The 24,744-nt window shown below is 33.8% G+C and overlaps 2 protein-coding genes and 1 long non-coding RNA gene across 4 annotated transcripts in view; all 3 read right to left on the bottom strand.

The window, feature by feature from the left end:
• Positions 1-16,183, bottom strand: part of LOC127871006 (uncharacterized) — a 28,086-nt gene extending 11,903 nt beyond the window's left edge. Inside the window, exons 1-7 of one of the 2 annotated variants that reach the window (XM_052413617.1) lie at positions 16,069-16,183; positions 14,084-14,111; positions 5,630-5,698; positions 5,184-5,233; positions 936-1,146; positions 462-545; positions 199-270 (exon numbers count right to left, since the gene is read on the bottom strand). In XM_052413617.1, the coding sequence (XP_052269577.1) occupies positions 199-270; positions 462-545; positions 936-1,112 (333 nt within the window). In that variant the 5' untranslated portion in view covers positions 1,113-1,146; positions 5,184-5,233; positions 5,630-5,698; positions 14,084-14,111; positions 16,069-16,183. The remainder of the gene's footprint in view (positions 1-198; positions 271-461; positions 546-935; positions 1,147-5,183; positions 5,234-5,629; positions 5,699-14,083; positions 14,112-16,068) is intronic. The other variant, XM_052413618.1, reaches the window with a different exon arrangement.
• A 1,716-nt stretch (positions 16,184-17,899) lies between these two features.
• On the bottom strand, positions 17,900-19,843 carry LOC127874354 (uncharacterized). Its single transcript, XM_052418614.1, has 3 exons — positions 19,730-19,843; positions 19,523-19,594; positions 17,900-18,307 (listed from the first exon to the last, which is right to left on the bottom strand). Exons 1-3 carry the CDS (start codon positions 19,814-19,816, stop codon positions 17,969-17,971), a joined length of 498 nt encoding a protein of 165 aa, XP_052274574.1. The 5' UTR covers positions 19,817-19,843; the 3' UTR covers positions 17,900-17,968.
• A 1,985-nt stretch (positions 19,844-21,828) lies between these two features.
• Positions 21,829-23,501, bottom strand: LOC127873026 (uncharacterized). Its single transcript, XR_008045899.1, has 3 exons — positions 23,440-23,501; positions 23,073-23,119; positions 21,829-22,024 (listed from the first exon to the last, which is right to left on the bottom strand). It is a non-coding gene; the product is annotated as an uncharacterized LOC127873026 (long non-coding RNA).
• Positions 23,502-24,744: the final 1,243 nt, after the last annotated feature.

The raw sequence follows: 24,744 nt of genomic DNA, 5'->3' as shown, positions 1-24,744 counted from the left end.
TCAATGTACAAGAAAGATGAAAAATTCAACTTATGTTCGTAATAAGTTCAAAGACTATATAATTTATCACATTATATGAAAATCCATTCATATTGTGCAAACGTTATAATTTGATACAAGGATAAAGACGCCCGCCGACCCGACCAGGCCCCATGGACAATAATTCATAATAAAAACACACACATAATAATTGTTTACCTGCACAATAGCATCCCTAGTTCTTTCCGCTTTACCTGCTCTTTTTCGGATGGCAAGAAGTATGTTAAGCTCCTATATTCATATGAACATAAATAAACACATAATATTACATGTAGAATCATATTTGTTTAAGAAAGGCAATTTGGGTATTAATGGATTCTTTTCATATGATGTAAAGTTATGTAATTTCTGTTTTAACACTTTGAAAAGCTCATATAAACAAACACTTAACTTAAGAGATACAAGTGTAGAGTTATAACCACCTTTTTCGTCACCATTTCGACATGTCCAAATGTAAAACTTTGAATGGCCTTCTCAGCTTTACGAGAACATTGTTGATACACGAACTGAAAATTGCAAAATCAACGCAGTCTCATAATAACAAAGAATAGTACAGAACTTTTTATCCTATTATAAATGTTTCATACCGAGATAATGTGGTATCTTATGTTACCCGTATTCAATAGAATAACTAAATATTTTAAGATCGACTTCGGACTATACTGATCGCCCTGACGAGCGGTAAATGATTAGCTAACCTCTAAGACAATCATGCCTACGTAAATTAAAAAAAAAAATGATTTTAAAAGGACAAGTAGAAATCCTAAACAAAACAAATCATATCCAGTTAGACAACCATGATTAGGTCGCAAGTGCCACAATAATTATAGCTGCTATAACCATTTCATCACATGTTTTGTGCATATGCAAATACCGAACAATGGCGAGGCGCTAACCTGAGTAATATAGGACAATATTTTCAACCGATCTAGCTCTGACAAATTTGGAAAGTAAAGGGATATAAGGTCACACAGGTCCAGCCACAAGTCCTTGACTTTGCCGTCGAACCGGTCGGCCAGGTTACTGTTCTTGTGCACATCGTTGGTGTTCTCCATACATCCGCTTCTCTCCATTTCCTCAGAACAAGCAGCGTACCAAGTGTCTAATCTGCACAGATGGACACTATGTTTAAAATGTTGATACTTAGTAAACAATGCACGCAAGCCTTCAACTAGTTTCCATTATACAATACGGCAAAAGAGAGGCTGTTTGAGGAAAAGTAGGAAAAGCAGAGACATTCTCAATGACAAATATAACAAGAGCACCGCCTTGCGGGTGCAGACCGCTCATCTATTTTTCTTTTCAAAGGTGTAGGGACCTATCTCAATTTCAATCACAAAGGCGGGAGGGGTGGAGTGGAGAGGGGTGTAAAGTGTGGGGGTGTGGTCAGTTATTACATTATCTTCCAAAAATGCCAAAAAAATGCAAAAAACAAAAAAAAAATTGGGGGGGGGGTTCTTGGGTGGGATGGTTGGACGGTATTTCAAAAATAAAATAATAAAAATAAATATTTGTGTTTTTTAACCATGTTTGAAAAAAACAAGAGATGTGTTTGTCAGAGACACAATGCCCCCTATTGCGCGGCTTTGAAAAAAAAATGTTTTTTTTTACCTTTGACCTTGAAGGATGACCTTGACCTTAAACTTCCACCACTCAAAAAGTGCAGCTTCATGAGAACGCCGCTTTGAAAAAAAAGACCTTTGTCCTTGAAGGATGACCTTGACATTGAAGGATGACCTTGACCTTGAACTTCCACCACTCAAAATGTGCAGCTTCATGAGTATGCCGCTTTGAATGTTTTTTTAAAAAAAATTACCTTGAAGGATGACCTTGACCTTGAACTTCCACCACTCAAAATGTGCAGCTTCATGATAACGCCGCTTTGAATTTATTTATATTTTTTTAACTTTGACCTTGAAGGATGACCTTGACCTTGAAGGATGACCTTGACCTTCCACCACTCAAATTGTGCAGCTTCATGATAACGCCGCTTTGAATTATTATTTTTTTACCTTTGACCTTGAAGGATGACCTTGACCTTGAAGAGTGACCTAGACCTTGAACTTGCACCACTCAAAATCTGCAGCTTCATGAGAACGTCGCTTTGAAAAAAAAAAAATTTTACCTTTGACCTTGAAGGATGACCTTGACCTTGAAGGATGACCTTGACCTTGAGCTTCCACCACTCAAAATGTGCAGCTTCATGAGAACGTCGCTTTGAAAAAAAATTATTATTTTTTACCTTGAAGGATGACCTTGACCTTGAACTTTCACCACTCAAAATGTGCAGCTTCATGAGATACACATGCATGCCAAATATCAAGTTGCTATCTTCAATATTAAAAAAGTTTTGACCAATGTTAAAGTTTTAGGTCGGACAGACGCCATATATTTGACATTTTACCTTGAACGATGACCTTGACCTTCACCTTTCACCACTCAAAATGTTCAGCTCCATGAGATACACATGCATGCCAAATATCAAGTTGCTATCTTCAATATTGAAAAAGTTATGGCCAGTGTTAAAGTTTTCGGACGGACAGACACCATAAATTTGACATTTGACTTTGAAGGATGACCTTGACCTTTCACCACTCAAAATGTGCAGCTCCATGAGATACACATGCATGCCAAATATCAAGTTGCTATCTTCAAAAGTGAAAAAGTTATGGCCAATGTTAAAGTTTTTTTTCGGACGGACGGACGGACTGACTGACATACTGACGGACAGTTCAACTGCTATATGCCACCCTACCGGGGGCATAAAAATTATTTTTTTGGGGTGGGGAGTGAGGGGGGTATAGTGTGAGGGTGTGATGGTCATTTATTAGATGATCTTTAAAAAAAATTAAATGGGGGGGATTGAGGGGGGATTCGGGGGGGGCGTGGGGATGGTTTGGGTGGAATATATTGTGGTATGTCAGGTAAGAGTTGTTTTGTCAAAGTATCAATCGAATCTAATCATAAATAAAGAAGTTATGGCAATTTTAGCAAAATTTAATAATTTGACCTTGAGAGTCAAGGTCATTCAAAGGTCAAGGTAAAATTCAACTTGCCAGGTACAGTACCCTCATGATAGCATGAAAGTATTTAAAGTTTAAAAGCAATAGCCTTGATACTTTAAAAGTAAAGTGGATCTGTACACAAAATGTACCATTTATTCAAAGTTACTAAGTCAAAAAAGGGCCATAATTCCGTAAAAATGACAACCACAGTTATGCAACTTGTTCTTTACTGTCCCCTTATGATAGTTAGCGAGTGTTCCAAGTATAAGAGCAATATCTATGATACTTTAGGGGTAAAGTTGACCAAAACACAAAACTTAACCAAATATTCAAGTATAAAGGGCCCATAATTCCGTCAAAATGCCAGTCAGAGTTACATAACTTTGCCTGCACAGTCCCTTTACGATAGTTAGTAAGTGTTGCAAGTATGAAAGCAATAGCTTTGATATTTTAGGAAAAAATTGGACCTAAACACAAAACTTAACCAAATTTTCAATTTTCTAAGTATAAAAAGGGTACATAATTCTGTCAAAAAGCCAGTCAGAGTTACATAACTTTGCCTGCACATTCCCCTTATGATAGTTAGTAAGTGTTGCAAGTATGAAAGCAATAGCTTTGATACTTAAGGAATAAAATGGACCTAAACACAAAACTTATCCAAATTTTTCAATTTTCTAAGTATAAAAAGAGAACATAATTCTGTCAAAATGCAAGCCAGAGTTATCTAACTTTGCCTGCCCAGTCCCCTCATGATAGTAAGTAAGTGTACCAAGTTTGAATGCAATAGCATTGATACTTTATGAGAAAAGTGGACCTAAACGCAAAACTTAACCGGACGCCGACGCCGACACCGACGCCGACGCCAAGGTGATGACAATAGCTCATAATAAAAAAAATAGATGAGCTAATAAGACGAGACGATTACTAAAATTTCAACTCAGGTTAACCCCTGGACTTAAAATTCAGATTATTGGCGGTGTGTGCTTTTTTAAGCCCTGGAGTAATGTAGAAAGTACATTATATGACAAATATAATTTGAAAAACAATGCAACCAAATGCCAACTATGGATATATGCCTATTTGCCGTAACACAATCCTGGGTAAGACCAGGCGTTGAAGGTATCTAAGTTGAAGTGCCAAGCTTTTGTAATTGAAAAGTTCAGTCCTGTTGTATTGTACTATATGATTACCACAATAAAAAACATGTTTCATTATGTTGTTATCATTATTGAGATCATCCCAAATGAAACAGCTTACTTAATTGTAACACATTGCATATCTTAGTTTCGACAAAAGAGTACAGGTTAATATTATGTAAATAACTATATTCTACATTAATACCAAGTGTGTATAATATTTACATATACATCATACATAAACCCAATAATTATACAGGCTGAACAACTAATACAGGGTAAATAACCGGGTTACTAAATGCACCATGCTTAATAAGGCATATATTTTATTGTCATGACCCTTTTTATACGGAATATGATTGCTTTTAAATGTATGATTCAATCTGTCTTCTCATTTTGCTGTTACTTTCCTCTTAGACCTTTCTACAGATCGAGATCCTTTTTCAAAGTTCAGTTCGGTCATTATTGTCCAACTTAAGTAGCCAAGCAGAGATGACCTTAGATTTTCCTTTGTTAGGTTTGGTTTAGAATAATAAAACGGAAAGCCTGAAGAAAATGTCTAAGATAATCAGCAAATAATTGTACATCCGTTTTAATACGTACTCATATTATTGATACATATGTTATATCCAAACAACCATATATTCACATTTCAAGTTTTAACAATAAACAAGTTCACACATTAGTCCTCAAAAATAATCTAAGAAAAAAATGTTGTTTGTTTCAACATAAGAGCTACGCTTGCAGTTGTTAAATCAGATGGAACCACAATAATGTTACAATCAATTAACATAAAAACACAGAAAAAGCTTTGTTTATGGGTGTAAAATAGCACGTCACAGTTCGGTAAAAAAGACATTGGTGATAAGTAAATATTTAAATTGAGTATAAATATAATGTAGTACAGATATACCCAATTATATAAATGGACTGTATATATAAGTCACTTTAATATTTAAGTAAAATGTGCAACAACAAATTTTGTTAAGCTTTAATTACGTACTTTCGTTTCAACCTCGATATTTCGTTTTCAAATTGCTCCCGTTGCAACGCCTGAAAAACATAGTTGTAAATATGTTAGACTCTATACGAAAACGCGTGTATGGTCACACATTTATATGTTTCATGAACGTTTGATAATTATATTATATGTATTTGTGAATAACAAGTTTAAATATATTATCATATGCATCTCTTATTTACATGTTATTTGTTTCCAGCAATCGAAATGCAAACATCACCACACACTATTTATTTTATTATTCAAAACGTGTGATTTGTTCAATAACAAAAGCTTCTTACTCTATCTAAGGAACTTTATAGAAAATGTCATGCTTGTAAACGTATTTACATTTTTTACACTCTTGTAATACAAACTTTGTCTTTTGAAAACAAGCATGTGTCATACTTTAACATATACATGTACACGATTAAATGTTTTGAATTTACATAGTGTTGTTCTTTTTCTGTCAACGTCGATATTTCCTTTTCATACTCAAAGAGCCGCGCTTGCAAATCCTGAAATAAAGCAATAACAATATAAATTATGAAGTAAATATCATAATATTAAGTCAACATGATAATTGCAAAGCGATAATGCATTCATATGAGAGATTAACTGTCGTTGCAACGTATAACTTTCTTGCGACAATCTTAATAATACGTTAAACAAAGCCGTATATTGACAACTGACAACTAAACAAGAAATTACAAACGAAGCATGCGAGTACCAATGAAATAGAGAAGCTATGCTAGCTACATAACATGGCCTACGAAAAACTTCCCCACATTCGATTGAAAATTTAATGTTAAACTTTGGTTCTTGCAAACGACAAGTGTAACGATGAAGTTGCAGTTTTTCGCAAACAAAAGTTAATGCGCTGTTAATTTTCATTTAGATCATTGGAACTCTGGTAAAGTTCTTAAAAATGAGTGTTCGTTGCACGAAATGCATTAATTTTGGCTGCAGTATGTTTTCATTAGAAAAAGCAATAACTCATATGTTCTTTTTCCGATCTGGCTCGTTATCGAAATATCTAATAGAATTATAGAACAAGAGGGCCATAGGCCCTAAGGCGCTCACCTGAGACCCAAAGGAACTAAACTATTCTTGGAAGGTGGAGTTCAAAATAATAAAAGTACTTCATACAGACGGGTGTACATACTTAACTTGCGCTTTATAGTTCGATTATGTAGTGTAAAATCTTCAAAAGAGGACGAGTGCTGAGCATACAGGCGGTAGTACAGACTTAGTGTGCTCTATTATTAAAATACGTTTTCACTGTTTTTCCAATCAAAGTTATTAAGAACAATGATACTCTGATTTTCAAGTATTTCACATATCATACATGACGTACGTCTGTATATAAAATTAATTAGAATAATGGTATTTCTGACTTTCACATAATACTGTATTTCACATATCATCCATATAGGCCTACATGACTTTTGTATATCAATCTGTATTTCTGATTTAAAATGAAATTTCATCCTTCATTTAATTTTTGTTAATTATTCACATTTGTAAGTGTTGTTTGTAAACAATTCCTCTACGCTTCTACTCTTTATTTACAACCCATGCAAAACTAAAATGCATTTTAATTGTGAAATTTATTCTCAAATACAAGTTGCATTTAATATCATAAGTATCGCAAATAGTTGGTTTTAAGAACATTTTCTCTATCTCTTTAATTCTTGAACAAAGTATATCTGTGATATGATATGTGTACATGTAGACACGATAGTTTTTTGTCAAAAAATGTTCAACGGTAAAGTTGGAGAATATTTCAATCTATTTTTTATTGATCAATATAATTGAATTTTGACAACAGTTGTTGCCTAAGCTGTAAAGGATATTTTTACGTACATATCTTTACTTTTTCTGCTTGATATTCATAATATACACTGGGACTTTGTGATAGTTATAAGTTAAATAATAGCCATATTGAGTAAGTTTAATCAGGCATCACTGTACTTAAAGCTTAGAAATATGAAATATCACGTCCATTAAATTTATATATATTGTATAAACCGTTCTTGGAAATATATAATTTTGCTATTTCAAGAGCTTGCTTCAATGTTGTAATCTGTTCTTTTTATGCAGTATGCATGCTGATTTTTATACGAAAATAAATGCCAGACAGATGTATTTATGTGTTTATCTCTATATTGATACCACTGTATTGTTGTTCCATGCTGTTCACTGCAAAGGGCTGTAAACAAGGGTATAGGCATCAAGCAACTGTCAGAGATAATAAGGTACCTGCTGTGGCTAATGGTAATTTCATTGGTCTGCGGTCATTAAATTACATGCAACAAAATGTGTGAAAAGTGGCCAGCACAGGAATTTGGGGCCTGACTCTAAACTGTTATATACAGTTGTTTCTCCCCTAAGTAATTTTCTGTGAAATCAATATAACTACTTAAAATTTTGAGATTATTTAATAAAGGGTTTTCATATGGCAAAAATACGTTTGTTGCACTTCATCCCCAACCAATCATCAACATAATAATCCTCTGTTATGATGTTTTTCAAATGTTCACGACTATTTTCAAACTCGTCCGAGGTATCCACATAACCAATGTTTTGACCAAATTTCATGATGATTAGGCAAAAAATGTGACTTCTAGAGTGTTCACAAGCTTTTTTAAAATATAAATATAAGGAAAAAGACCCACCCCCTGGCAGCCATGTTATTTTACCGATCTATACCATTTTCAAACTCAACCGTCGTATCCAGGAAACAAATGTTCTGACCAAATTTCATGAAGATTGGATCAAAAATGTGACTTCTAGAGTGATCAAATGTTTTCACTATATACATATTGAGAAAACTGCCCCTCCCCCTGGCGGCCATGTTTTTTCACCGATCTGGAACATTTTCGAACTTATCCGAGATATCAATAACACAAATGTTTTGACTAAGTTTCATGATGATTAGGCAAAAATTGTGACTTCTAGAGTGTTCACAAGGTTTCTATATAGCCATATAAGGAATACTGCCCCGCCCCCTGGTGGCCATGTTTTTCAACGGACCGGAACAATTTTTGAACTCAACCAACATATCATAAAGACAAACATTTTGGCAAAATTTACATGAAGATTGGGCATCGAATGTGACTTCTACAGTGTCCACAAGGTTTTTCTATTTTTTACCTAGTGACCTAGTTTTTGACCCACCATGACCCAGTTTCGAACTCAGTCGAGGTATCATCGGGACAAATGTTCTGACCAAGTTTCATGAAGATCGGATAAGAAATGTGGCCTCTAGAGTGTTCACAAGGTAAAATGTTGACGACGCACGACTGACGCACGACGGACGACGGACAAAAGGCGATCCCAAAAGCTCACCATGAGCACGTTGTGCTCAGGTGAGCTCAAAAGTAAATGAGTATTAGAATATGTACAGCTACTAGAAATTCAATATTAATCTTTTATAGTACAAAACATCACTTGATCTTTCTTATATTTATTAATGTGTGCAAATATAGAAGTAAAAACACACAAGACATTTGAAAACGTATCATATCAAAACAACTATCAAACTATTTGTAATTAAAATGCAAAAAAAATCTGTAGCACAAATATATTATTTTGGCAAAAACAAATGCAAATCAACTTTTCTTCAAACAGTAGTTTGTGCTTCTTAAAAGATGTGATAAGTTGTTGTTTTTTACTAGCAAATTGTTCACATTTTTGACAAAGTGTTTTGAAACAACTGGAACAATTTTAGGACTCGACTTGCATTGATATTTCCAATTGAAACAACAATAAAACCTGCTAAAATCACAAATCTTTCATAATCACACACAAACTACTGACTAACTGGAAATTGTAGGGGTAAAACATTTCAAGTTGTAATGTCTTATGTATCTTATGAATGGTTTCCATCTGACATCAACACAAAGGTCTTTGATGAAAGTGACCAGTTAATGGGGGTCGATTTCAAGGAGTGTTACACAATTACCACCTTGCCACAATGCAGGCACAGGTATAAATGAGTTTAATAGAGAGTAGCCTAGGATAAGTGAATGAAAAGTCAAATAAGATTCATATGTAAACCTTCTTGTTGTTTAATTGGTTTTACCACTATGTTAAATTTCTGCAAAGATATAGATAACAATCATAAGTAATGGCAATAATTAATTTGAGTAATGCAATAATTATAATTAGATATTTGGGTTTGACATTAATGTTTCTGAATCCATTACCAGTATCATCATAATTATCATCATTATCATCATTATCATCATCATCATCATCATCATCATCATCATCATCATCATCATCATCATCATTATGCACCAACATCCGCATTACAACTAGAATGTAATCATGGTTTTAATATAGTCATTTTATGAAAACTGCCGCTACCTAGTCGGCCACGTTTTTCAACAAACCGTAACCATTTTCGAACTCAGCCAAGCTATCAATACAACAAATCTTCGGACCAAGTTCCATGAAGATTGGGCTATATATGTAACTTCTAGAGTGTTAACAAGGTTTCACTATAGCCATATAAGCAAAGCTGCCCCGTTCCCTGGCGGCCATATTTTCAACAGACCGAAACCATTTTCAAACTCAGCCAAGCTGTAATAAAACCAAATGTTCAGACCAAGTTTCATGAAGATTGGACTATAAATGTGACTTCTAGAGTGTTAACAAGGTTTAGCTATAGCCATAAAAGCAAAACTGCCCTGCCCCCTGGCGGCCATGTCTTTTTACTTATCCTAACCATTTTCAAACTCAACCGTCGTATCCACGAAATAAATGTTCTGACCATATTTCATGAAGATTGGACCAAAAATGTGACTTCTATATAGCCATATAAGGAATGTTTTCACTATTATATACATATAGAGAAAACTGCCCCGCCTCCTGGCGGCCATGTTTGTTCACCGATCTGGACCATTTTCAAACACGTCCGAGATATCAATAAAACTAATGTTTTGACCAAGTTTCACGATGATTGGGAAAAAATTGTGACTTCTAGAGTGTTCACAAGGTTTCTATATAGCCATATAAGGAATACTGCCCGCCTCCTGGCGGCCATGCTTTTCAATGGACCGGAACAATTTTTTAACTCAAACAACATATCATTAAAACAAACATTTTGACAAAGTTACATGAAGATTGGGCATCAAATGTGACTTCTACAGTGTTCACAAGGTTGTTCTGTTTTTTGACCTAGTGACCTAGTTTTTGACCCAGCATGACCCAGTTTCGAACTCGGTCGAGGTATCAATGGGACAAATGTTCTCACCAAGTTTCATGTAGATCGGAAAATAAATGTGGCCTCTAGAGTGTTCACAAGGCAAATGTTGACGACGGACGCACGACGGACGACGGACAAAAGGCGATCACAATAGCTCACCATGAGCACGTTGTGCTCAGGTGAACTAAAAGCACAGTCTGTATAGTTTGGTCAAGATTTTATTAAGAGTACAGTTTCTTATTATAGAAATCGTGCCTGGTACAAATTGCTTTGATATTTATGATAAATATTTGTTTCTGATGAAATGCTGTAAGTTTGAAAGTGTAAAGTTTAAAAAAAGTTCAATCAACTAAGGAGATAAGGCTATCTTTGGGTTACAGTTAATAGTAGCGAAACGAAGATAAATGACTTGTATATCGGAAAATCTCTTTTCAGTGAATAGTAAAATTAGTTGGATATCGTTAAGAAATTCAACTATCTCGTATTTTGATACTTTTGTTCAATACACGGGCTCGTTGTTTTTGTAAATGCAGACTCAATTCCTAAAACGGACTCAATATTCTGATAACAGGGATGTCATTACGATCCTTTCTGGAAGTTTAATGTGAGATTTTAGGCGGCAAGCCGTTTGGATTTGTTAATTTTCTAGGAGGGTTATACAATGATTATGCAAAATCTAATCTTTAGAATTTAATGTAAAATTAAAAAAAATATATCCATATGTTGTCTATCAATTACCCGTTTTTCATGAATTAATGTTGTAAATTCAGTACTGTAATTGTAATTTCGCGCGTTAATTTTGAAGGTCATGCCTCTCACCAATTTATTTTTGTTTTTTTAATTTGAGCTAATTTGGATACACAATTCACAATTTTAGATTCATCAAATTTACGACTTCTCATTACTTGACACGTTTCTTTCATATGGAGTATACCATTAAGAATCATCGATATGCGAAGCAGGAATTTAATTTGCAAACTTAAAGAAACACAAACTGTTATCAGAACACCTTGAAACACAACAACACAATTTAAAGTAATTGTAATCAGGCACAAAAATTGCATCTATTCCAATACCATTTCAAAGTGATCTAAACTGTCTTTATAACCTATTTTTGCTCAAAACTCACAAACACAAGTTTTTTTTGTTTTTTTTTCTCTATATAATGCACTGTAATTCGTTAAACAACCACTCATAACATTACATGAACAATCATGAAGTAAAATACAATTCCAATAATACAAATTTGTGTTTATACAGTAAGCATCATTTTCAAAACAAGTTATCGGATATTGATTTTGAAGGTATATTCTGATTAATAAACCATTATTACCAATATTAAATAAGTCAGCGTGCGCTTATAAGGTGAAATGGTGTATACATAAATACGGTATAGAGTAGGTACTTAAGGTACCCATTTTGTGTTCGAAACGGTCAATTTAGCCGGCTGCCGGCTGTTAATGACTTGGGGCCTAATGCTTGAAGCAATTATCACCACAATATTTATACTAGAAATGGCGCGGCAGAGGCCGACGCGTATCCCCACGCCGAATGTTTGACCTAGGTGTGCCCCAGGGTTGATAATGGGGCCATGCATAGCTGAGATTGACCGTATTGTCATAAGAGAAGTTCATCATCAATTAGAGGTGAATTGGTGTAGAAATGAAGAAGTTATAGTAAAAGGCAATTTTGGGTGGGTGTGACATATGTGGGCAGGGCGCCCCAGGGTTGGTGATTGTGCCATGCATAGTTGAGATTGACCGTATTGTCATAAGAGAAGTTCAGTATCAATTTGAAGTGAATCGGTGTAGAAATGAAGAAATTATAGTAAAAGGCAATTTTGGGCGGGTGTGGTCTATGTGGGCGGGGCCCCAGGGTTGGTAATGGGGCCATGCATAGTTGAGATTGACCGTATTGTCATAAGAGAGGTTCAGTATCAATTTGAAGTGAATCGGTGTAGAAATGAAGAAATTATAGTAAAAGGCAATTTTGGGTGGATGTGGTCTATGTGGTCGGGGCGCCCCAGGGTTGGTAATGGGGCCATGCATAGTTGAGATTGACTGTATTGTCATAAGAGAAGTTCAATATCAATTTGAAGTGAATCGGTGTAGAAATGAAGAAATTATAGTAAAGGCAATTTTGGGTGGGTGTGGTCTATGTGGGCGGGGCCCCAGGGTTGGTTATGGGGCCATGCATAGTTGAGATTGACCCTAATGTCATAAGAGAAGTTCAGTATCAATTTGAAGTGAATCCGTGTAGAAATGAAAAAATTATAGTAAATGGAATTTTTTGGTGGGTGTGGCCTATGTGGGCGGGCGCCCCAGGGTTGGGATTGGGGCCATGCATAGTTGAGATTGACCCTAATGTCATAACAAAAGTTCAGTATCAATTTGAAGTGAATCCGTGTAGAAATGAAAAAATTATAGTAAATGGAAATTTTTGGTGTGTGGCCTATGTGGGCGGGGCGCCCCAGGGTTGGGAATGGGGCCATGCATGGTTGAGATTGACCGTATTGTCATAAGAGAGGTCCAGTATCAATTTGAAGTGAATCGGTGTAGAAATAAAGAAGTAAATGTAAAATAACCTAAAAAAATGAGTGATAATTTCTGACGCGGCCCCACCCCAACCGCTATAACTTTTGACCCAGGGGTCAGATCAAAATTCCAAATAGTGCAGGGTCGCACATATGCTCATAGCTACCATGTGTGTAAGTTTCAAGGTTCTAGTGCTTTTAGTGTAGGAGGAGATAGTGGCCAGGACGGACGGACAGACAGACAGACAGACGGACGGACGGCGGAGATAACCACAATATCCCCACCTTTTTTTCAAAAAGCGTGGGGATAATAAAGCGCAATTGTGTGTGCAAAACTTTGGATGCCTTAGTGGGAGCGACCTTCAATAACGGATAAGAAATTAGTTGCTTTGACCTTTTTAATATCACCAATGTATTGATATGAAATTTTGTGAAATTATATACTTAGCATTTTGAAACAGATATATCATCTAGCAGCAGTATGGGCGTGTATCTGGGAAGGTATCATTATAACCAAGTTTACGTCAATTTAAAATTGTCTGTCTAATGCGTCCATCCTATCGAGTGATTATGTGAAACCACGTAGTTACGTTGACACGTTTATGTTGTTATAGATTTCTAAATTTTTGCTGCATAATATATATTCATAAATAAGTATACATGTTGGTCTTAAAATGTATAAATTATACACATATAATGAGCTTTATATGAATGATCAGTGCTAAATAATTGTAAAATGTGCATTGAAACTTATTATTTGCATATTATTAACATTGTCGATTTAATTATTGTACCAAAATTGTACTGAATTTTTACAGGGTCAACAAAATAAAACAAAGTCTTTTACAATTAAATGCACAGTCTATGATAAAGTTTTACTACACATTAAACTTTTTAAGGTTATATTGTAACCTGAATGTAAATAGTTTTTCATTTATAGAGACTTAATAATAATAAAACGTTAGCTTTATCTATTTATATTGTAGTCTCAAGAGGCATGTTTTAAAAAGAAGGTTAAGGAAAGAGACAATATATATCAATATTCATACAGGTTTGTTTTAACGCCGATGCAAGCTGAATATAACAAAGACACACAAAAACAATAATACTAAGATTATATAATTGCCAAATTAAATGATAATGAACAATGCTTACCTCCTGCTGCCTGTGGAATACCCATGGTCTTAAAAATAAAAAGCATCGCATTCAGTCATTATATTATAAAACATTATACAAAAATGGAATACCATTTTCATTTCGGATTATTGCTCGTTAAATTGCTTATTGAACATGGAGTTTTAAATGCATATAGTTCTGTCGATTTGTTTAATGTTTTGTATTTTAAAAAGATTTATCAATCATTTGAAAATTATACCCGTGTTACACAGTGTATCAAACAACAACCGAAACCTTAAAATTGTCAGTACTTACTTTTTAAATAATACAAACATTGTATTTGATACTTTGATCTTATTTATTTTCAGTTGCAAACCTATACATATATTAGCTCGATTGTATAGAAAGCCATAGGCTAATTTGAAATGCTATCGTGTCCGTTTCCTGGGCCTAGAACCAGTAATTGGTGTTTTTGAGGAAGATCTAAAGAACGCTCCCGTAGTGGGGGTTGAACCCGTGACTACCCTGTCGCTAGGCGGACACCATATCCATAACGCGACGTTTTATTTCTTTGTACAAGTGTTTACAGTTCGTAAGGTTCAAAACTAGTTTAAACCACAGCTCTCTAATGTTCGACTAACTTGCCTTTTTATCTTTTTTTTTTTATTCAATATAAAACATACAATGTAAATATGTGCATAAGCAAAAACAAAGGTGGTATAATACAACAGTAATAATATCAAACACATATTATACATGATATGCTAGGATATAATGTTTTTTTTTTGCTTTGGTTGCATGTGGTGTATGCTGTTATTTTTAAATGTAATAATCAATCCTATAGATGAGTTGCGTAGAGTTAGGTGGATGACAACTGGACTGGGTTATGAAAGTTTATGCGTTTCCATTTTTGTTCAAAAATATGAAGTTTATCGTTGTTGATGGCTATTTCTTTTTCAATTTGGATCTTTAGTTTTAAATAGTTTATAAAACAGTTGAAAGTAGGTATTTGTTTTTTGTATTTGAAGCTAATTATAAAAAATTTCATTAATATGATAATGTGATTCACAGTGTTATTAATTTCTGGTATTTTAAAAGTATTCACACCGAAACTGATATTTAAGAGAGACAGTTTTAATTTTAATTGTTGTTTCTCTAGAAAAGTTGTTAACTGGTTCCATAGAGTTTGAATATGTTTGCACTCCCAGAAAAGGTGTTCTATTGTTTCAATGTGTTCGCTGCATATATCACATAAATTTGTGTTGGATAGGTTGCACTTAAAAAGGTATTTATTTGTAGCTATGATTCTGTGGACATATTTATATTGAAAGTTTCTCATTGTGCTATCTATAGTTGTTTTATATGGCATGATAAATATTTGTTTCCAATTTAATTCTTGTTCTCGAAGAATGCTTTGCCATTGCCTTTTTATCTTAGTAGTTCATGCGAATTGAATACTTGAAATTGATATGCTGTCCCCAATTATCAGATCATGTGTAGATTTCTAATCAAGTCAAGATCATTGTTATACCTGGCCATTAAACAATAATACCATATGCGTTTTACTATTAATCATCTTCATAAATTGACAACATAAATCGAATAATGCCCAATTTTATGATTAAGTTTATTCTAAACACGAAGGATTCGCAATATAATAACACGACGTTAAATTGTGTAACCACGCTAATAAATGCATAAATATAAAAGACTAAGCTCGGTAAGCGTTAATACGTTCTGACTTAGTACAATAGGCGGTCGTGAATGTTCATGTCATCATTTGCATTGTTTTCCAAAGATTTCAAATTTATGTATGACACATTATATTGCATCTAATACTATATTCCTAAAATGTTTCAAGGGTACAACTGTGATCGCCTTAGCCAAAAATAGTAACAAACCAAACAAACGGAAAATCAAATACAAAACTAGTTTAATGTCCAACATTTACTGAATGATACTTATCAGAAGAAGGACATTATTTATTCATTACAGACACACTTCTAATCAATAAAATAGCTTACCTATTTTGTAACTACACGTGCTAAATCCCTTACCCATTTTTAAAAGTACAGTTTACTTTCGATTTGTATATAGTTTACCTTCGTTTTGGATTATACTCATGTCAATCAAAGATAAAGGGGAACAACTGTCGCAACTGCTGTAGGTATAGTTCTTTATATTAGGTTTGAAATCGTAAATTGCTTTAATAATACTTGAATCGTGACAAATCACAATCCCCGTTAATGATTAAAGCACCATGTTTTTTCGAAAAAGTACACTTAACGTCATTTTGACGATATATATTGTATCTGAATGCACGCAAATACGCCTTATGTACGTCGATAAACCAACGGGTTGCAGATAAAACAAACTACAAAAGTCGGTGGTCGACATTTTCAGCACTTGTATTTATTAACAAAACTTTAAACATTTACGGTAAGTTTTAAATATCGGTCATTATAAGATAGTATTTTGGCTTTAAAACGCAAGGAATTGTGTTGTAATTTTCTGACAATTTGGGGAAAATACTGCGAATTTACTTGAGGTTGTTGCAAATATCAACATTGAAATATAAATGTGCATCTATGGTTGAAAGCTCTTATGTTTGCAGTCACACTACTATAAATATATCCGCTCTATGTGTTGTTTAAATGCACCAACATAAACTTGCATCGTTATTTTTGTGGAACCATAACATGTAAAACCATACTTTCTATCGAAGTAGATCTATACTATTCACGTTTAGCCTTCTCTCACACTGCTCTGTTCAAAACGTTCGTCATCATCCGTGAATGAACACATCATTCCCAGGAAAAACATATTTTAACCGTGCAATACATGCTGTACCGACTTATTTACTTTTGATAGCCCATCTATATACATTTTTGAATTACATTTTGCCTGTTTTGTTATATTCGTTAATATACATGACATGAATCAAATAAATAGCATTCTTTGCTAATTTTTTAAACAAAATACTTTTGTATTTGTATTTAAAAGCTAACAAGTTTGTGACAGACATGTGTTTTTAACAAATCTTAAAATAAGAAAGATTGCAAATATGTTTCATCCACGCACGAAAAATAGTTCTAATGGTAACAGCATCTGAAGACTGTACTAAGACAACATACACACACACTAAAAGAATTTGATAATGGGAATAAGTTTCCATTTTGAAGAAACCATCAAAACAGTTATTTTATTGTCATACACAGCGTAGTGTGTTCAATATTGATTTCTGTGAAATTTCGAGTTCCATACTTATGAACGTCAATGTTTTCAATAGTTTCAGCGGATTAGTGAACGCAGTTATTTGCGCGTTGAACGTATGACCATTAACATAACCCTATGCTTAATTGTAAGTCTGTTTATTACATTGTTTTTCTTCCAGTGACTTTGGCCATTTCTAATAATAGAATCAAATAAACATTTTTGCGATGTTTTAGATTTGTATTTCCTAATTAACCGTTAAGACGTTTCTGCTTTTGCATATTCTAAAAAGCTGTTTAAAAAGTAACAACTGCACCTAAATATAAAAGCGCTCCATCGTTAATATATATTGCAAGTTACATTTAAAAAGGAAATAAAACAAACATAAATAGATTATAATTGATACAACCAAGCAAATTCACATCCTGAATACGATAAGGAGCGTGTGCATCACGCTGTAAACTAAAATTCCACATACAATGAACAACAGAAGTTGGGTTCATACAACTAAGTATTAAAATCACGTAAGTTTCATTTCTTCAAAACACTAAATACATAAGACCACTTGCTACTACCTAATTGCAAACAATATATGCTTAGAAGAAACACAACCCGATAAATATTATGCCATTAAGCAACAAACTTTACATTATTGCCATATTGATGTAGAAACATCAAACGCGTTTTAAAATATTAAACGATCACAACAGATTAAGGTTTAACGATAACTTCTCCTTTCTTCAAAAATCCCCTTTTGTTCCTTTTTTCTACTGATGGCCACACAACTAGCAAAATGGTACCCGGCTTGTAGATCGATTCCACAGCATCCTCGGTCAAATATTCCGTAAACCTTTCCTTGACATGGGGTGTATACATGGTGCCTTCAACTTCAAAATTGAGCATCAGGGGAGGCTGTGATATGGCCATTAACCAGCAAATCTTTATTACATCGTGTATAAAATTACGGAGGCTTTGTATGGTTTCGTCAGTAGGATTTGCTTCAGTTATTATCAGAACATCTTCAGTACTCCATACACTATCAGCCATTTCCTGCAAACATTTAATTCTAATATATGATACGTAAGGAACAACTTCTTTCGATACACACAATATCAACCATGTCAAATACAACACCGTAAATATGCCCTTGTTGTTAAATACACTATACTGGGTTAGTGTTGTATACATATAATATAAGCGAGCAAATCTTAAACATAAGTCTTGTCGAGTGTTTCCTCTTTTTGTGGAATGGAAATAAACTTATCTTTACTCGACATTTACACCATCATTTTCTCAAACAAAACGTTTTATTTTGTAAAAAACCAAAGGATATAGCAAGACAAGGGGCAACATTGTCACAAAACAAGGTTTTTAATTTGAAAAAAAGTCTGATAAGGGGAAACAATTCAAAATGTGCAGTGTTACCCCCTTGTGTAAGATTCAATCTATTTTTACTCATGGCGACCTTGATTTCAATTTGAAAAAAAGTCTGATAAAGGGAGACCTACTCAAAATGTGCATTGTTACTGATTGTTCAAAGTTACCCCCCCCCCTTTGTTTGAAAATAAATATATTTGTAGTCGTGGCGACCTTGACCTTGGAGATATTGGCGTTATTCGTTTGCGCGACACACCGTCCAATGATGGTGAACAAATGCGCTAAATGATTTTAAAATCTCACAATGAATGACATAGTTATGGCCCGGACAAGCTCATTTATGGCCATTTTTTACCTTTGAACTCAAAGTGTGACCTTGACCTTTGAGATATTGACGTAATTCTTTAACGCGACACATCGTCTAATGATGGTGAACAAATGTGCCAAATGATTGTTATATCTCACAATGAATGACAAAGTTATGGCCCGGACAAGCTTGTTTCGCCCGCCCGTCCGCCCGCCCGCCGATATTCGGCAATCTAATAACCAGTTTTTTCCTTCGGAAAACCTGGTTAAAAAAGGAAGATACACATACGATGACGTCATTATGACAAAGAAAACTACCTTATTGTTCTACGCAGGGTTTCTTGGCGATGCCGAAATAACTGATTAACTGTTTACTAATCGGTTGTTTATGTCGACAATGCATGCCTGATGATTGAATAAATGATGTATGTTTATGGGTTGTTGCTATTGTTTTATGTTTTTAATCATTTATTTTATTCAGCACCTTATCGACACAGATTTTTCAAGCAAATCGTGCCAACCCATTAACTCAGATTTCAACAAGAATTACACTCTTGGATTTGAGAACGATTATGATTGTACCTTGACGACGGCCTCCATTTTACTTTCGGTTTGACCACATCTTCTGCGGATGTCCATTAAGGTGTTCATTTCCTGAATACGAATAAGGTGTGTAGGATTCAAGTTCTTAAGCTGGATTAACTTACAATTTTGTCGGGGTATATATGTTTTACAAAGCATACCCACAAACGAAATGAAATACAGTCTTGTAATGAATGTGTTGATTACCATCTCATCCACTTCAGAGCTGCAGGTGATGCCCTGAAGATCTGTATCAGCCTTTTCGGTGCATTTAGTCGATATGTTCTGAAACATTCCGGATACCAAGCTGAATTTTGTTTCACACAATTAATAATCGAACACAGAATATAAAGTAAGCTTGGAAGTATATTTTTATTTCATTTAAGTGTGCATATACTTTTTCTGCACTGCATTGGTGTATAAACTGTTAGGAAAATGACGTATTACTTCGTTAAACGCCGATGGCGTTTATGCATCGATTCGGCTTAATTTGCCAGGCAGTGTATATATCTATAAAATGCAGAAACACACTACTAAAATCTTAAAAGTTCAAATACAATCAAAAGCGTTTTTGGACATTTTCGATCGAAACAATGACATGATTTGGCCCTGTGTTTATAAAAAACAGTTTGATTGATTAAGTTTAAATATACCTTCTTGGTTAGTACTCTTCTCATAAAATTCAGCATTCACTTGAAAATGAAATGAATTATAATAATTCAATTTTTAAAAACATTTGTATTTAACATTTGTATAATTAAATCCATTTAAATGATGTAAGTTTTTATTCAATATAAATTCCTGTCCACGAAATTACAGGAATTGTGTCAGTTTAAGCTTTAATCATGGGTAATACATCAGTTTGACACAAGTATATATTAAGCAGCAGTCATGCCTTGTTATACTGGGTATCTTAAAGTTAATTAAAAATAAAGCCGGTGACCCTTTGCGTTAATTTGATTTTCGCATATTAGTTATATGTATTATCTATCGCGAATATCAATCGTAAAAACACACACAATTTCGCAATACTCATTATGTTGAACAAAGGCTCTGCCCGTTCTGTGCTGCCTTCTGTATTTATTTCGTGTTTTCGCAAAACTGGCTGATTTATTTTCAACTAGACGTTTTGGATTGTTATCTACCACTCTACCGATGAAAATCAACGCATTGGTAGTATTAAAAACAATACATGAGTCCCTTCTGTGAAATATGTGTCAATGAAATTTGGGTATCACTCTTATGTTCTGTTGTTTTTTTTTGCCCGTAAAACGTTTCGTTATCAAACCCAATTTCCTTGTGTTACATCAGTAGTAGCAAATTTATGGTTCGACATCTGGATAATAAAGGCTTCGTAGAAATTCCAAACGATCTGAACGGTCACCGCAAGTTTTATTATAATACTTTGCTTATTGCAGTACTTAGTGCCATTCTCCAATGCATTTGTTAATTAACGGTCACATTGTCGCCGGACTCTTGAGAGATAAATGGTCATGTATAACCGTGTTATAATTCTTAATGTGCATATAAATTGGTAGTGTCTTGCGTGCGTTCCTAATTATTTCAGTTTGTGCTGACAGACCACATATTTGATGATTTATATGAATCTTTTAATGTATACAGCATTTTAGTAACAGCGGTCTTACCTTACACCTAAATAAAACAATAAACGAACGGAGTGGACACAACAATCTCCTTCGGAAAAACACCAATATATCCCAATTTAAAATATTTGTTTCGCGAGAAGGGAGGGGTTTGTTTAAAGATTGTATACTGACAAAAATATTTTCATCCGTACCAATATTTCTTAGATATTTTCGTGATTAACAGCATCATTTCATTAATAGTTGTAGAGCATATACTAAATAATTCGGTATATTTAAAGGCGTTATTCTGATTGGGTTTAAATCAATTGTAAAAAAAACAATTGGTACTATAATTCCTTATTTTACCAGGTTCATTTCGCCTTCTAATACAAACTCATGCTTAAATTGTGACGTGAAAAAATCGTTAAACTCTTTAATAAGACTAGAAAACGCAGTTTGGAGCAGTATTTCAATACATGACTAACAATATAAACAAGAAGCAGTCGAAGACAGTGTATCCAATTAATTATCATTTATTGAAATTGAGCGAGTTATCTAAGGAGCCAGATTGTGACAGTCGGACACACGCACGAACGGACACACGGAATAACGACTTACATTTCTATGTCCCAACGCATTTCGGATGAGAATCATATCATATTATCATCAGGTCATCTCCTGTTTTTCTTACACATTTTTAATATATTGTCTTACCTTAATAATTCTAGACAATGCTTGCACACGTTCCCATTCCGTTAAAACGTCGTTCAGAAGGTCACATAAATCCAACCATGAATCCTAAACCTTCCCATCAAATCGTTCCGCCAGTCGTGTGTTTGAATACTTATCGTTGGTATTTTCTAAGTGTTCACTTTTGGCCATTGATTTTGAAGCATTTAGATACAATACGTCGACCCTATTAAATAACAATGCGATTTTATAAATAAGCATCGATACGGATAAGTTCCAATTCATAATTAACGATTCGCGTTCTGCGAATTGAAAAAAAAACGATCACACACGTTTCTGATTAAATAAAGTTGTAAAGAGACGAAACGTTTAAAAAAAAAACACTAAAGAGACCGCTGGCGATTAGGACACTAGCTCCCCAAACGCGTCCAGAAAGAATGTATGGAGCAATTTATTTTACTGAAAGCCCCATTTTACCGATTACTATCCGGTTTACAGCACAATGTGTTGATAATTTTGTAATTAATGCCCTATTTAAAATGGGTCCCTACAAAAGTAACCATTTATGTAACACGTCAACAATTACGTGTGCGGTGTGATATAAACTTTATTTTATATCGAATCTTAATCAATCTTATTAATATTATGGCCAGCCATATAATCGAATACTGCCGTGCTATTATTAATTGTGATACAATACATTTTGTCGATTTCCAAGGAAAACAGTTCCACAAATTTAAGTTCGAATCGAGCAAGTACTCGGATTTGTTTAACCGACTGAAATACATTATTACCAAGCGTGATCACATCGTTGGGGAACAATAACAGTATGTTAGATATAATTACTTTAGTTTTACCTCTAATGTCAAAGAATGACCGAGTCTAAAAAGGAAGCCTTCTTAACATGTACGTCTGTCATTGACCATGAAGACATCCATCTGTTTTTGTTTTTGTTTTCTTACAAAGTTTAAAATTTTATTCCAAGAAATATTATAGTATTTAAAACACGAGTGAAATTATTTGTTCGCAAACCTTTTAGGCTTGTAGAGTTTATAGGTCAGACACGCTTTAAATGCTATATGTCAAACCTTAACCTTTACATATTACAACGACCTTAAACTAACCAATCGCCATTGTGAATTCAATCGGCGAATGAAAGCGTTGGTCTGTCACTTAAAAATTGTCCCGTTAGAGGAGTAGTGTCATCGTATATTGTCAGCTTAAGGTCTATGTTTACATAATAATTGTACAACAAGAAATAAATATTCACTAACTTGTCCTGTAGCAGCTTCTTGTGTTCTTCAAGTTGTATATTTTTGACCTAAAAAGATTCAATAATAGGGCAGTTCAAACAATAGCAAGCAATAATAAAGCGAGTTGCACATCTGAAGAGAAATAAGACCGAAGTATTCGGAAAGCGATTGGTGCATCTGCTTAATATTGTGGTGAGCTATATACATCATAATGCAGATCAAGATGAGAAAGTTAAAATTATTGAAATACGTGAACATCATTTAAAGTGTTAAATAGATAATATTCGTAGATAGATATCAAACCCGTCTTAGCTGACTAAATTGCATCGTTGAAACTGCATCTTAAGAAATAAACATGAATTTGACTTTTAATATACTATGACCCTACTTTATAGTTGTTCGCGTCACTGCACAGTTTGCTGATGTGTTCTTCATGAGAGTAACATCTGTAATATGATAAGAGTAGTACTTGTGTCAGTGTAAGCAAAGTCTTATTTTACAATAATAACCCGTCCAGAAAGGTATGGCATTGTTTTAAAAGGGATACCTTTTAAAATTTAAAGACCTTTACCTAGCTGCTTGTTTTTTTTTTTGTAACAAACGCCGTCTAATAGAGGTTAAGATTGTTTACCAAGATATTTTGGAGTCCTAATAAATGAGGGAACTATAGCTTGAACGAGCTTTATTGCATCATTTAAATGATTTTGTTTGACATATGCCCTTGAAATACAACCGTGAACGTAATGTTAACATTTGAATTAATTTCAAAAACCTCAAAGAATATAGACTTTGTTGATTGTGCAAGCTCCAAAGCCGTGTGTTAAACACTTTACTTAAAAAAATGACATTTAAATTAGTATAACCATCCGCAATTGTGCCAATCGTTAAATGAAAGCTCAGGTTTTGGCTTTCATAAAATCAGCCCCGAAATTTAAACTTGGGGGTTGGAGTTGCAGGGTCTTTTCCAGTTTAAGTACTACAAAAAACCTTTTACAATATTATAATATTACAATATTATATATATAACAATTTTAACAATTTAAAAATTTAAAAATTTAAAATAATTAAAATAATTAAATAATTAAAATAAATTAAAATTAAATATTTTATTTTAAATTTTAAATATTTTAAATTAAATAATTAAAATAATTAAAATTTAAAATAATTAAAATAATTTTAAAATTTTTTAACAATTTTACAATATTACAATATTATATATATAACAATTTTACCCTTTGAAATGGCAGAAAATCCCTCCTTGGATAATCAGTAAACTATTGTCTGCTTCTCAGTTGATAATGTACAAATGGTGTAATATTTCAAAAGGAAGTAACTGAGTAACTTTTGTACATGAAAAGTGATATATGCTACCACTGAGCGACAGCAGTTCTTACATGTTGTGTTTGCATTTGAGTCAAACCTTCCGCACAATAATGTCTGAAACGTGTCTGATGATGTATTTTCATCACAATGCCAACTGACTTGTGTGTATGTTTGTCTGTTGCTATGAAAACAAATAAGAATTTCCTTAGTTACCACATTAAATTTTCTTTATTTTTTTTAATCTACCTGATTTTATCGATATGAAAATCATAAAACACATGGTTAAGCAAAACAATCAATAAAACTGTTAATGCAAAACATTTTACACCAAAATAAGATGTATTTCAGGGTGGTTACCATGGCAACACAG

This window comes from Dreissena polymorpha, chromosome 3, assembly GCF_020536995.1.
Source record: "Dreissena polymorpha isolate Duluth1 chromosome 3, UMN_Dpol_1.0, whole genome shotgun sequence".
NCBI classification, from domain to species: Eukaryota; Metazoa; Mollusca; class Bivalvia; order Myida; family Dreissenidae; genus Dreissena; species Dreissena polymorpha.
Note: the sequence above shows the minus strand (reverse complement) of the source record. Positions and strands in the feature narration are given on the sequence as shown.

Coding starts and splice junctions, on each gene's coding strand:
- LOC127874354 (XM_052418614.1), bottom strand. CDS start 19,816: ATGTTTCAGAACATATCGACTAAATGCACCGAAAAGGCTGATACAGAT. Junction 19,595..19,729: donor GCTCTGAAGTGGATGAGATG/GTAATCAACACA, acceptor ATTCGTATTCAG/GAAATGAACACCTTAATGGA. Junction 18,308..19,522: donor AAATGGAGGCCGTCGTCAAG/GTACAATCATAA, acceptor AAATGTTTGCAG/GAAATGGCTGATAGTGTATG.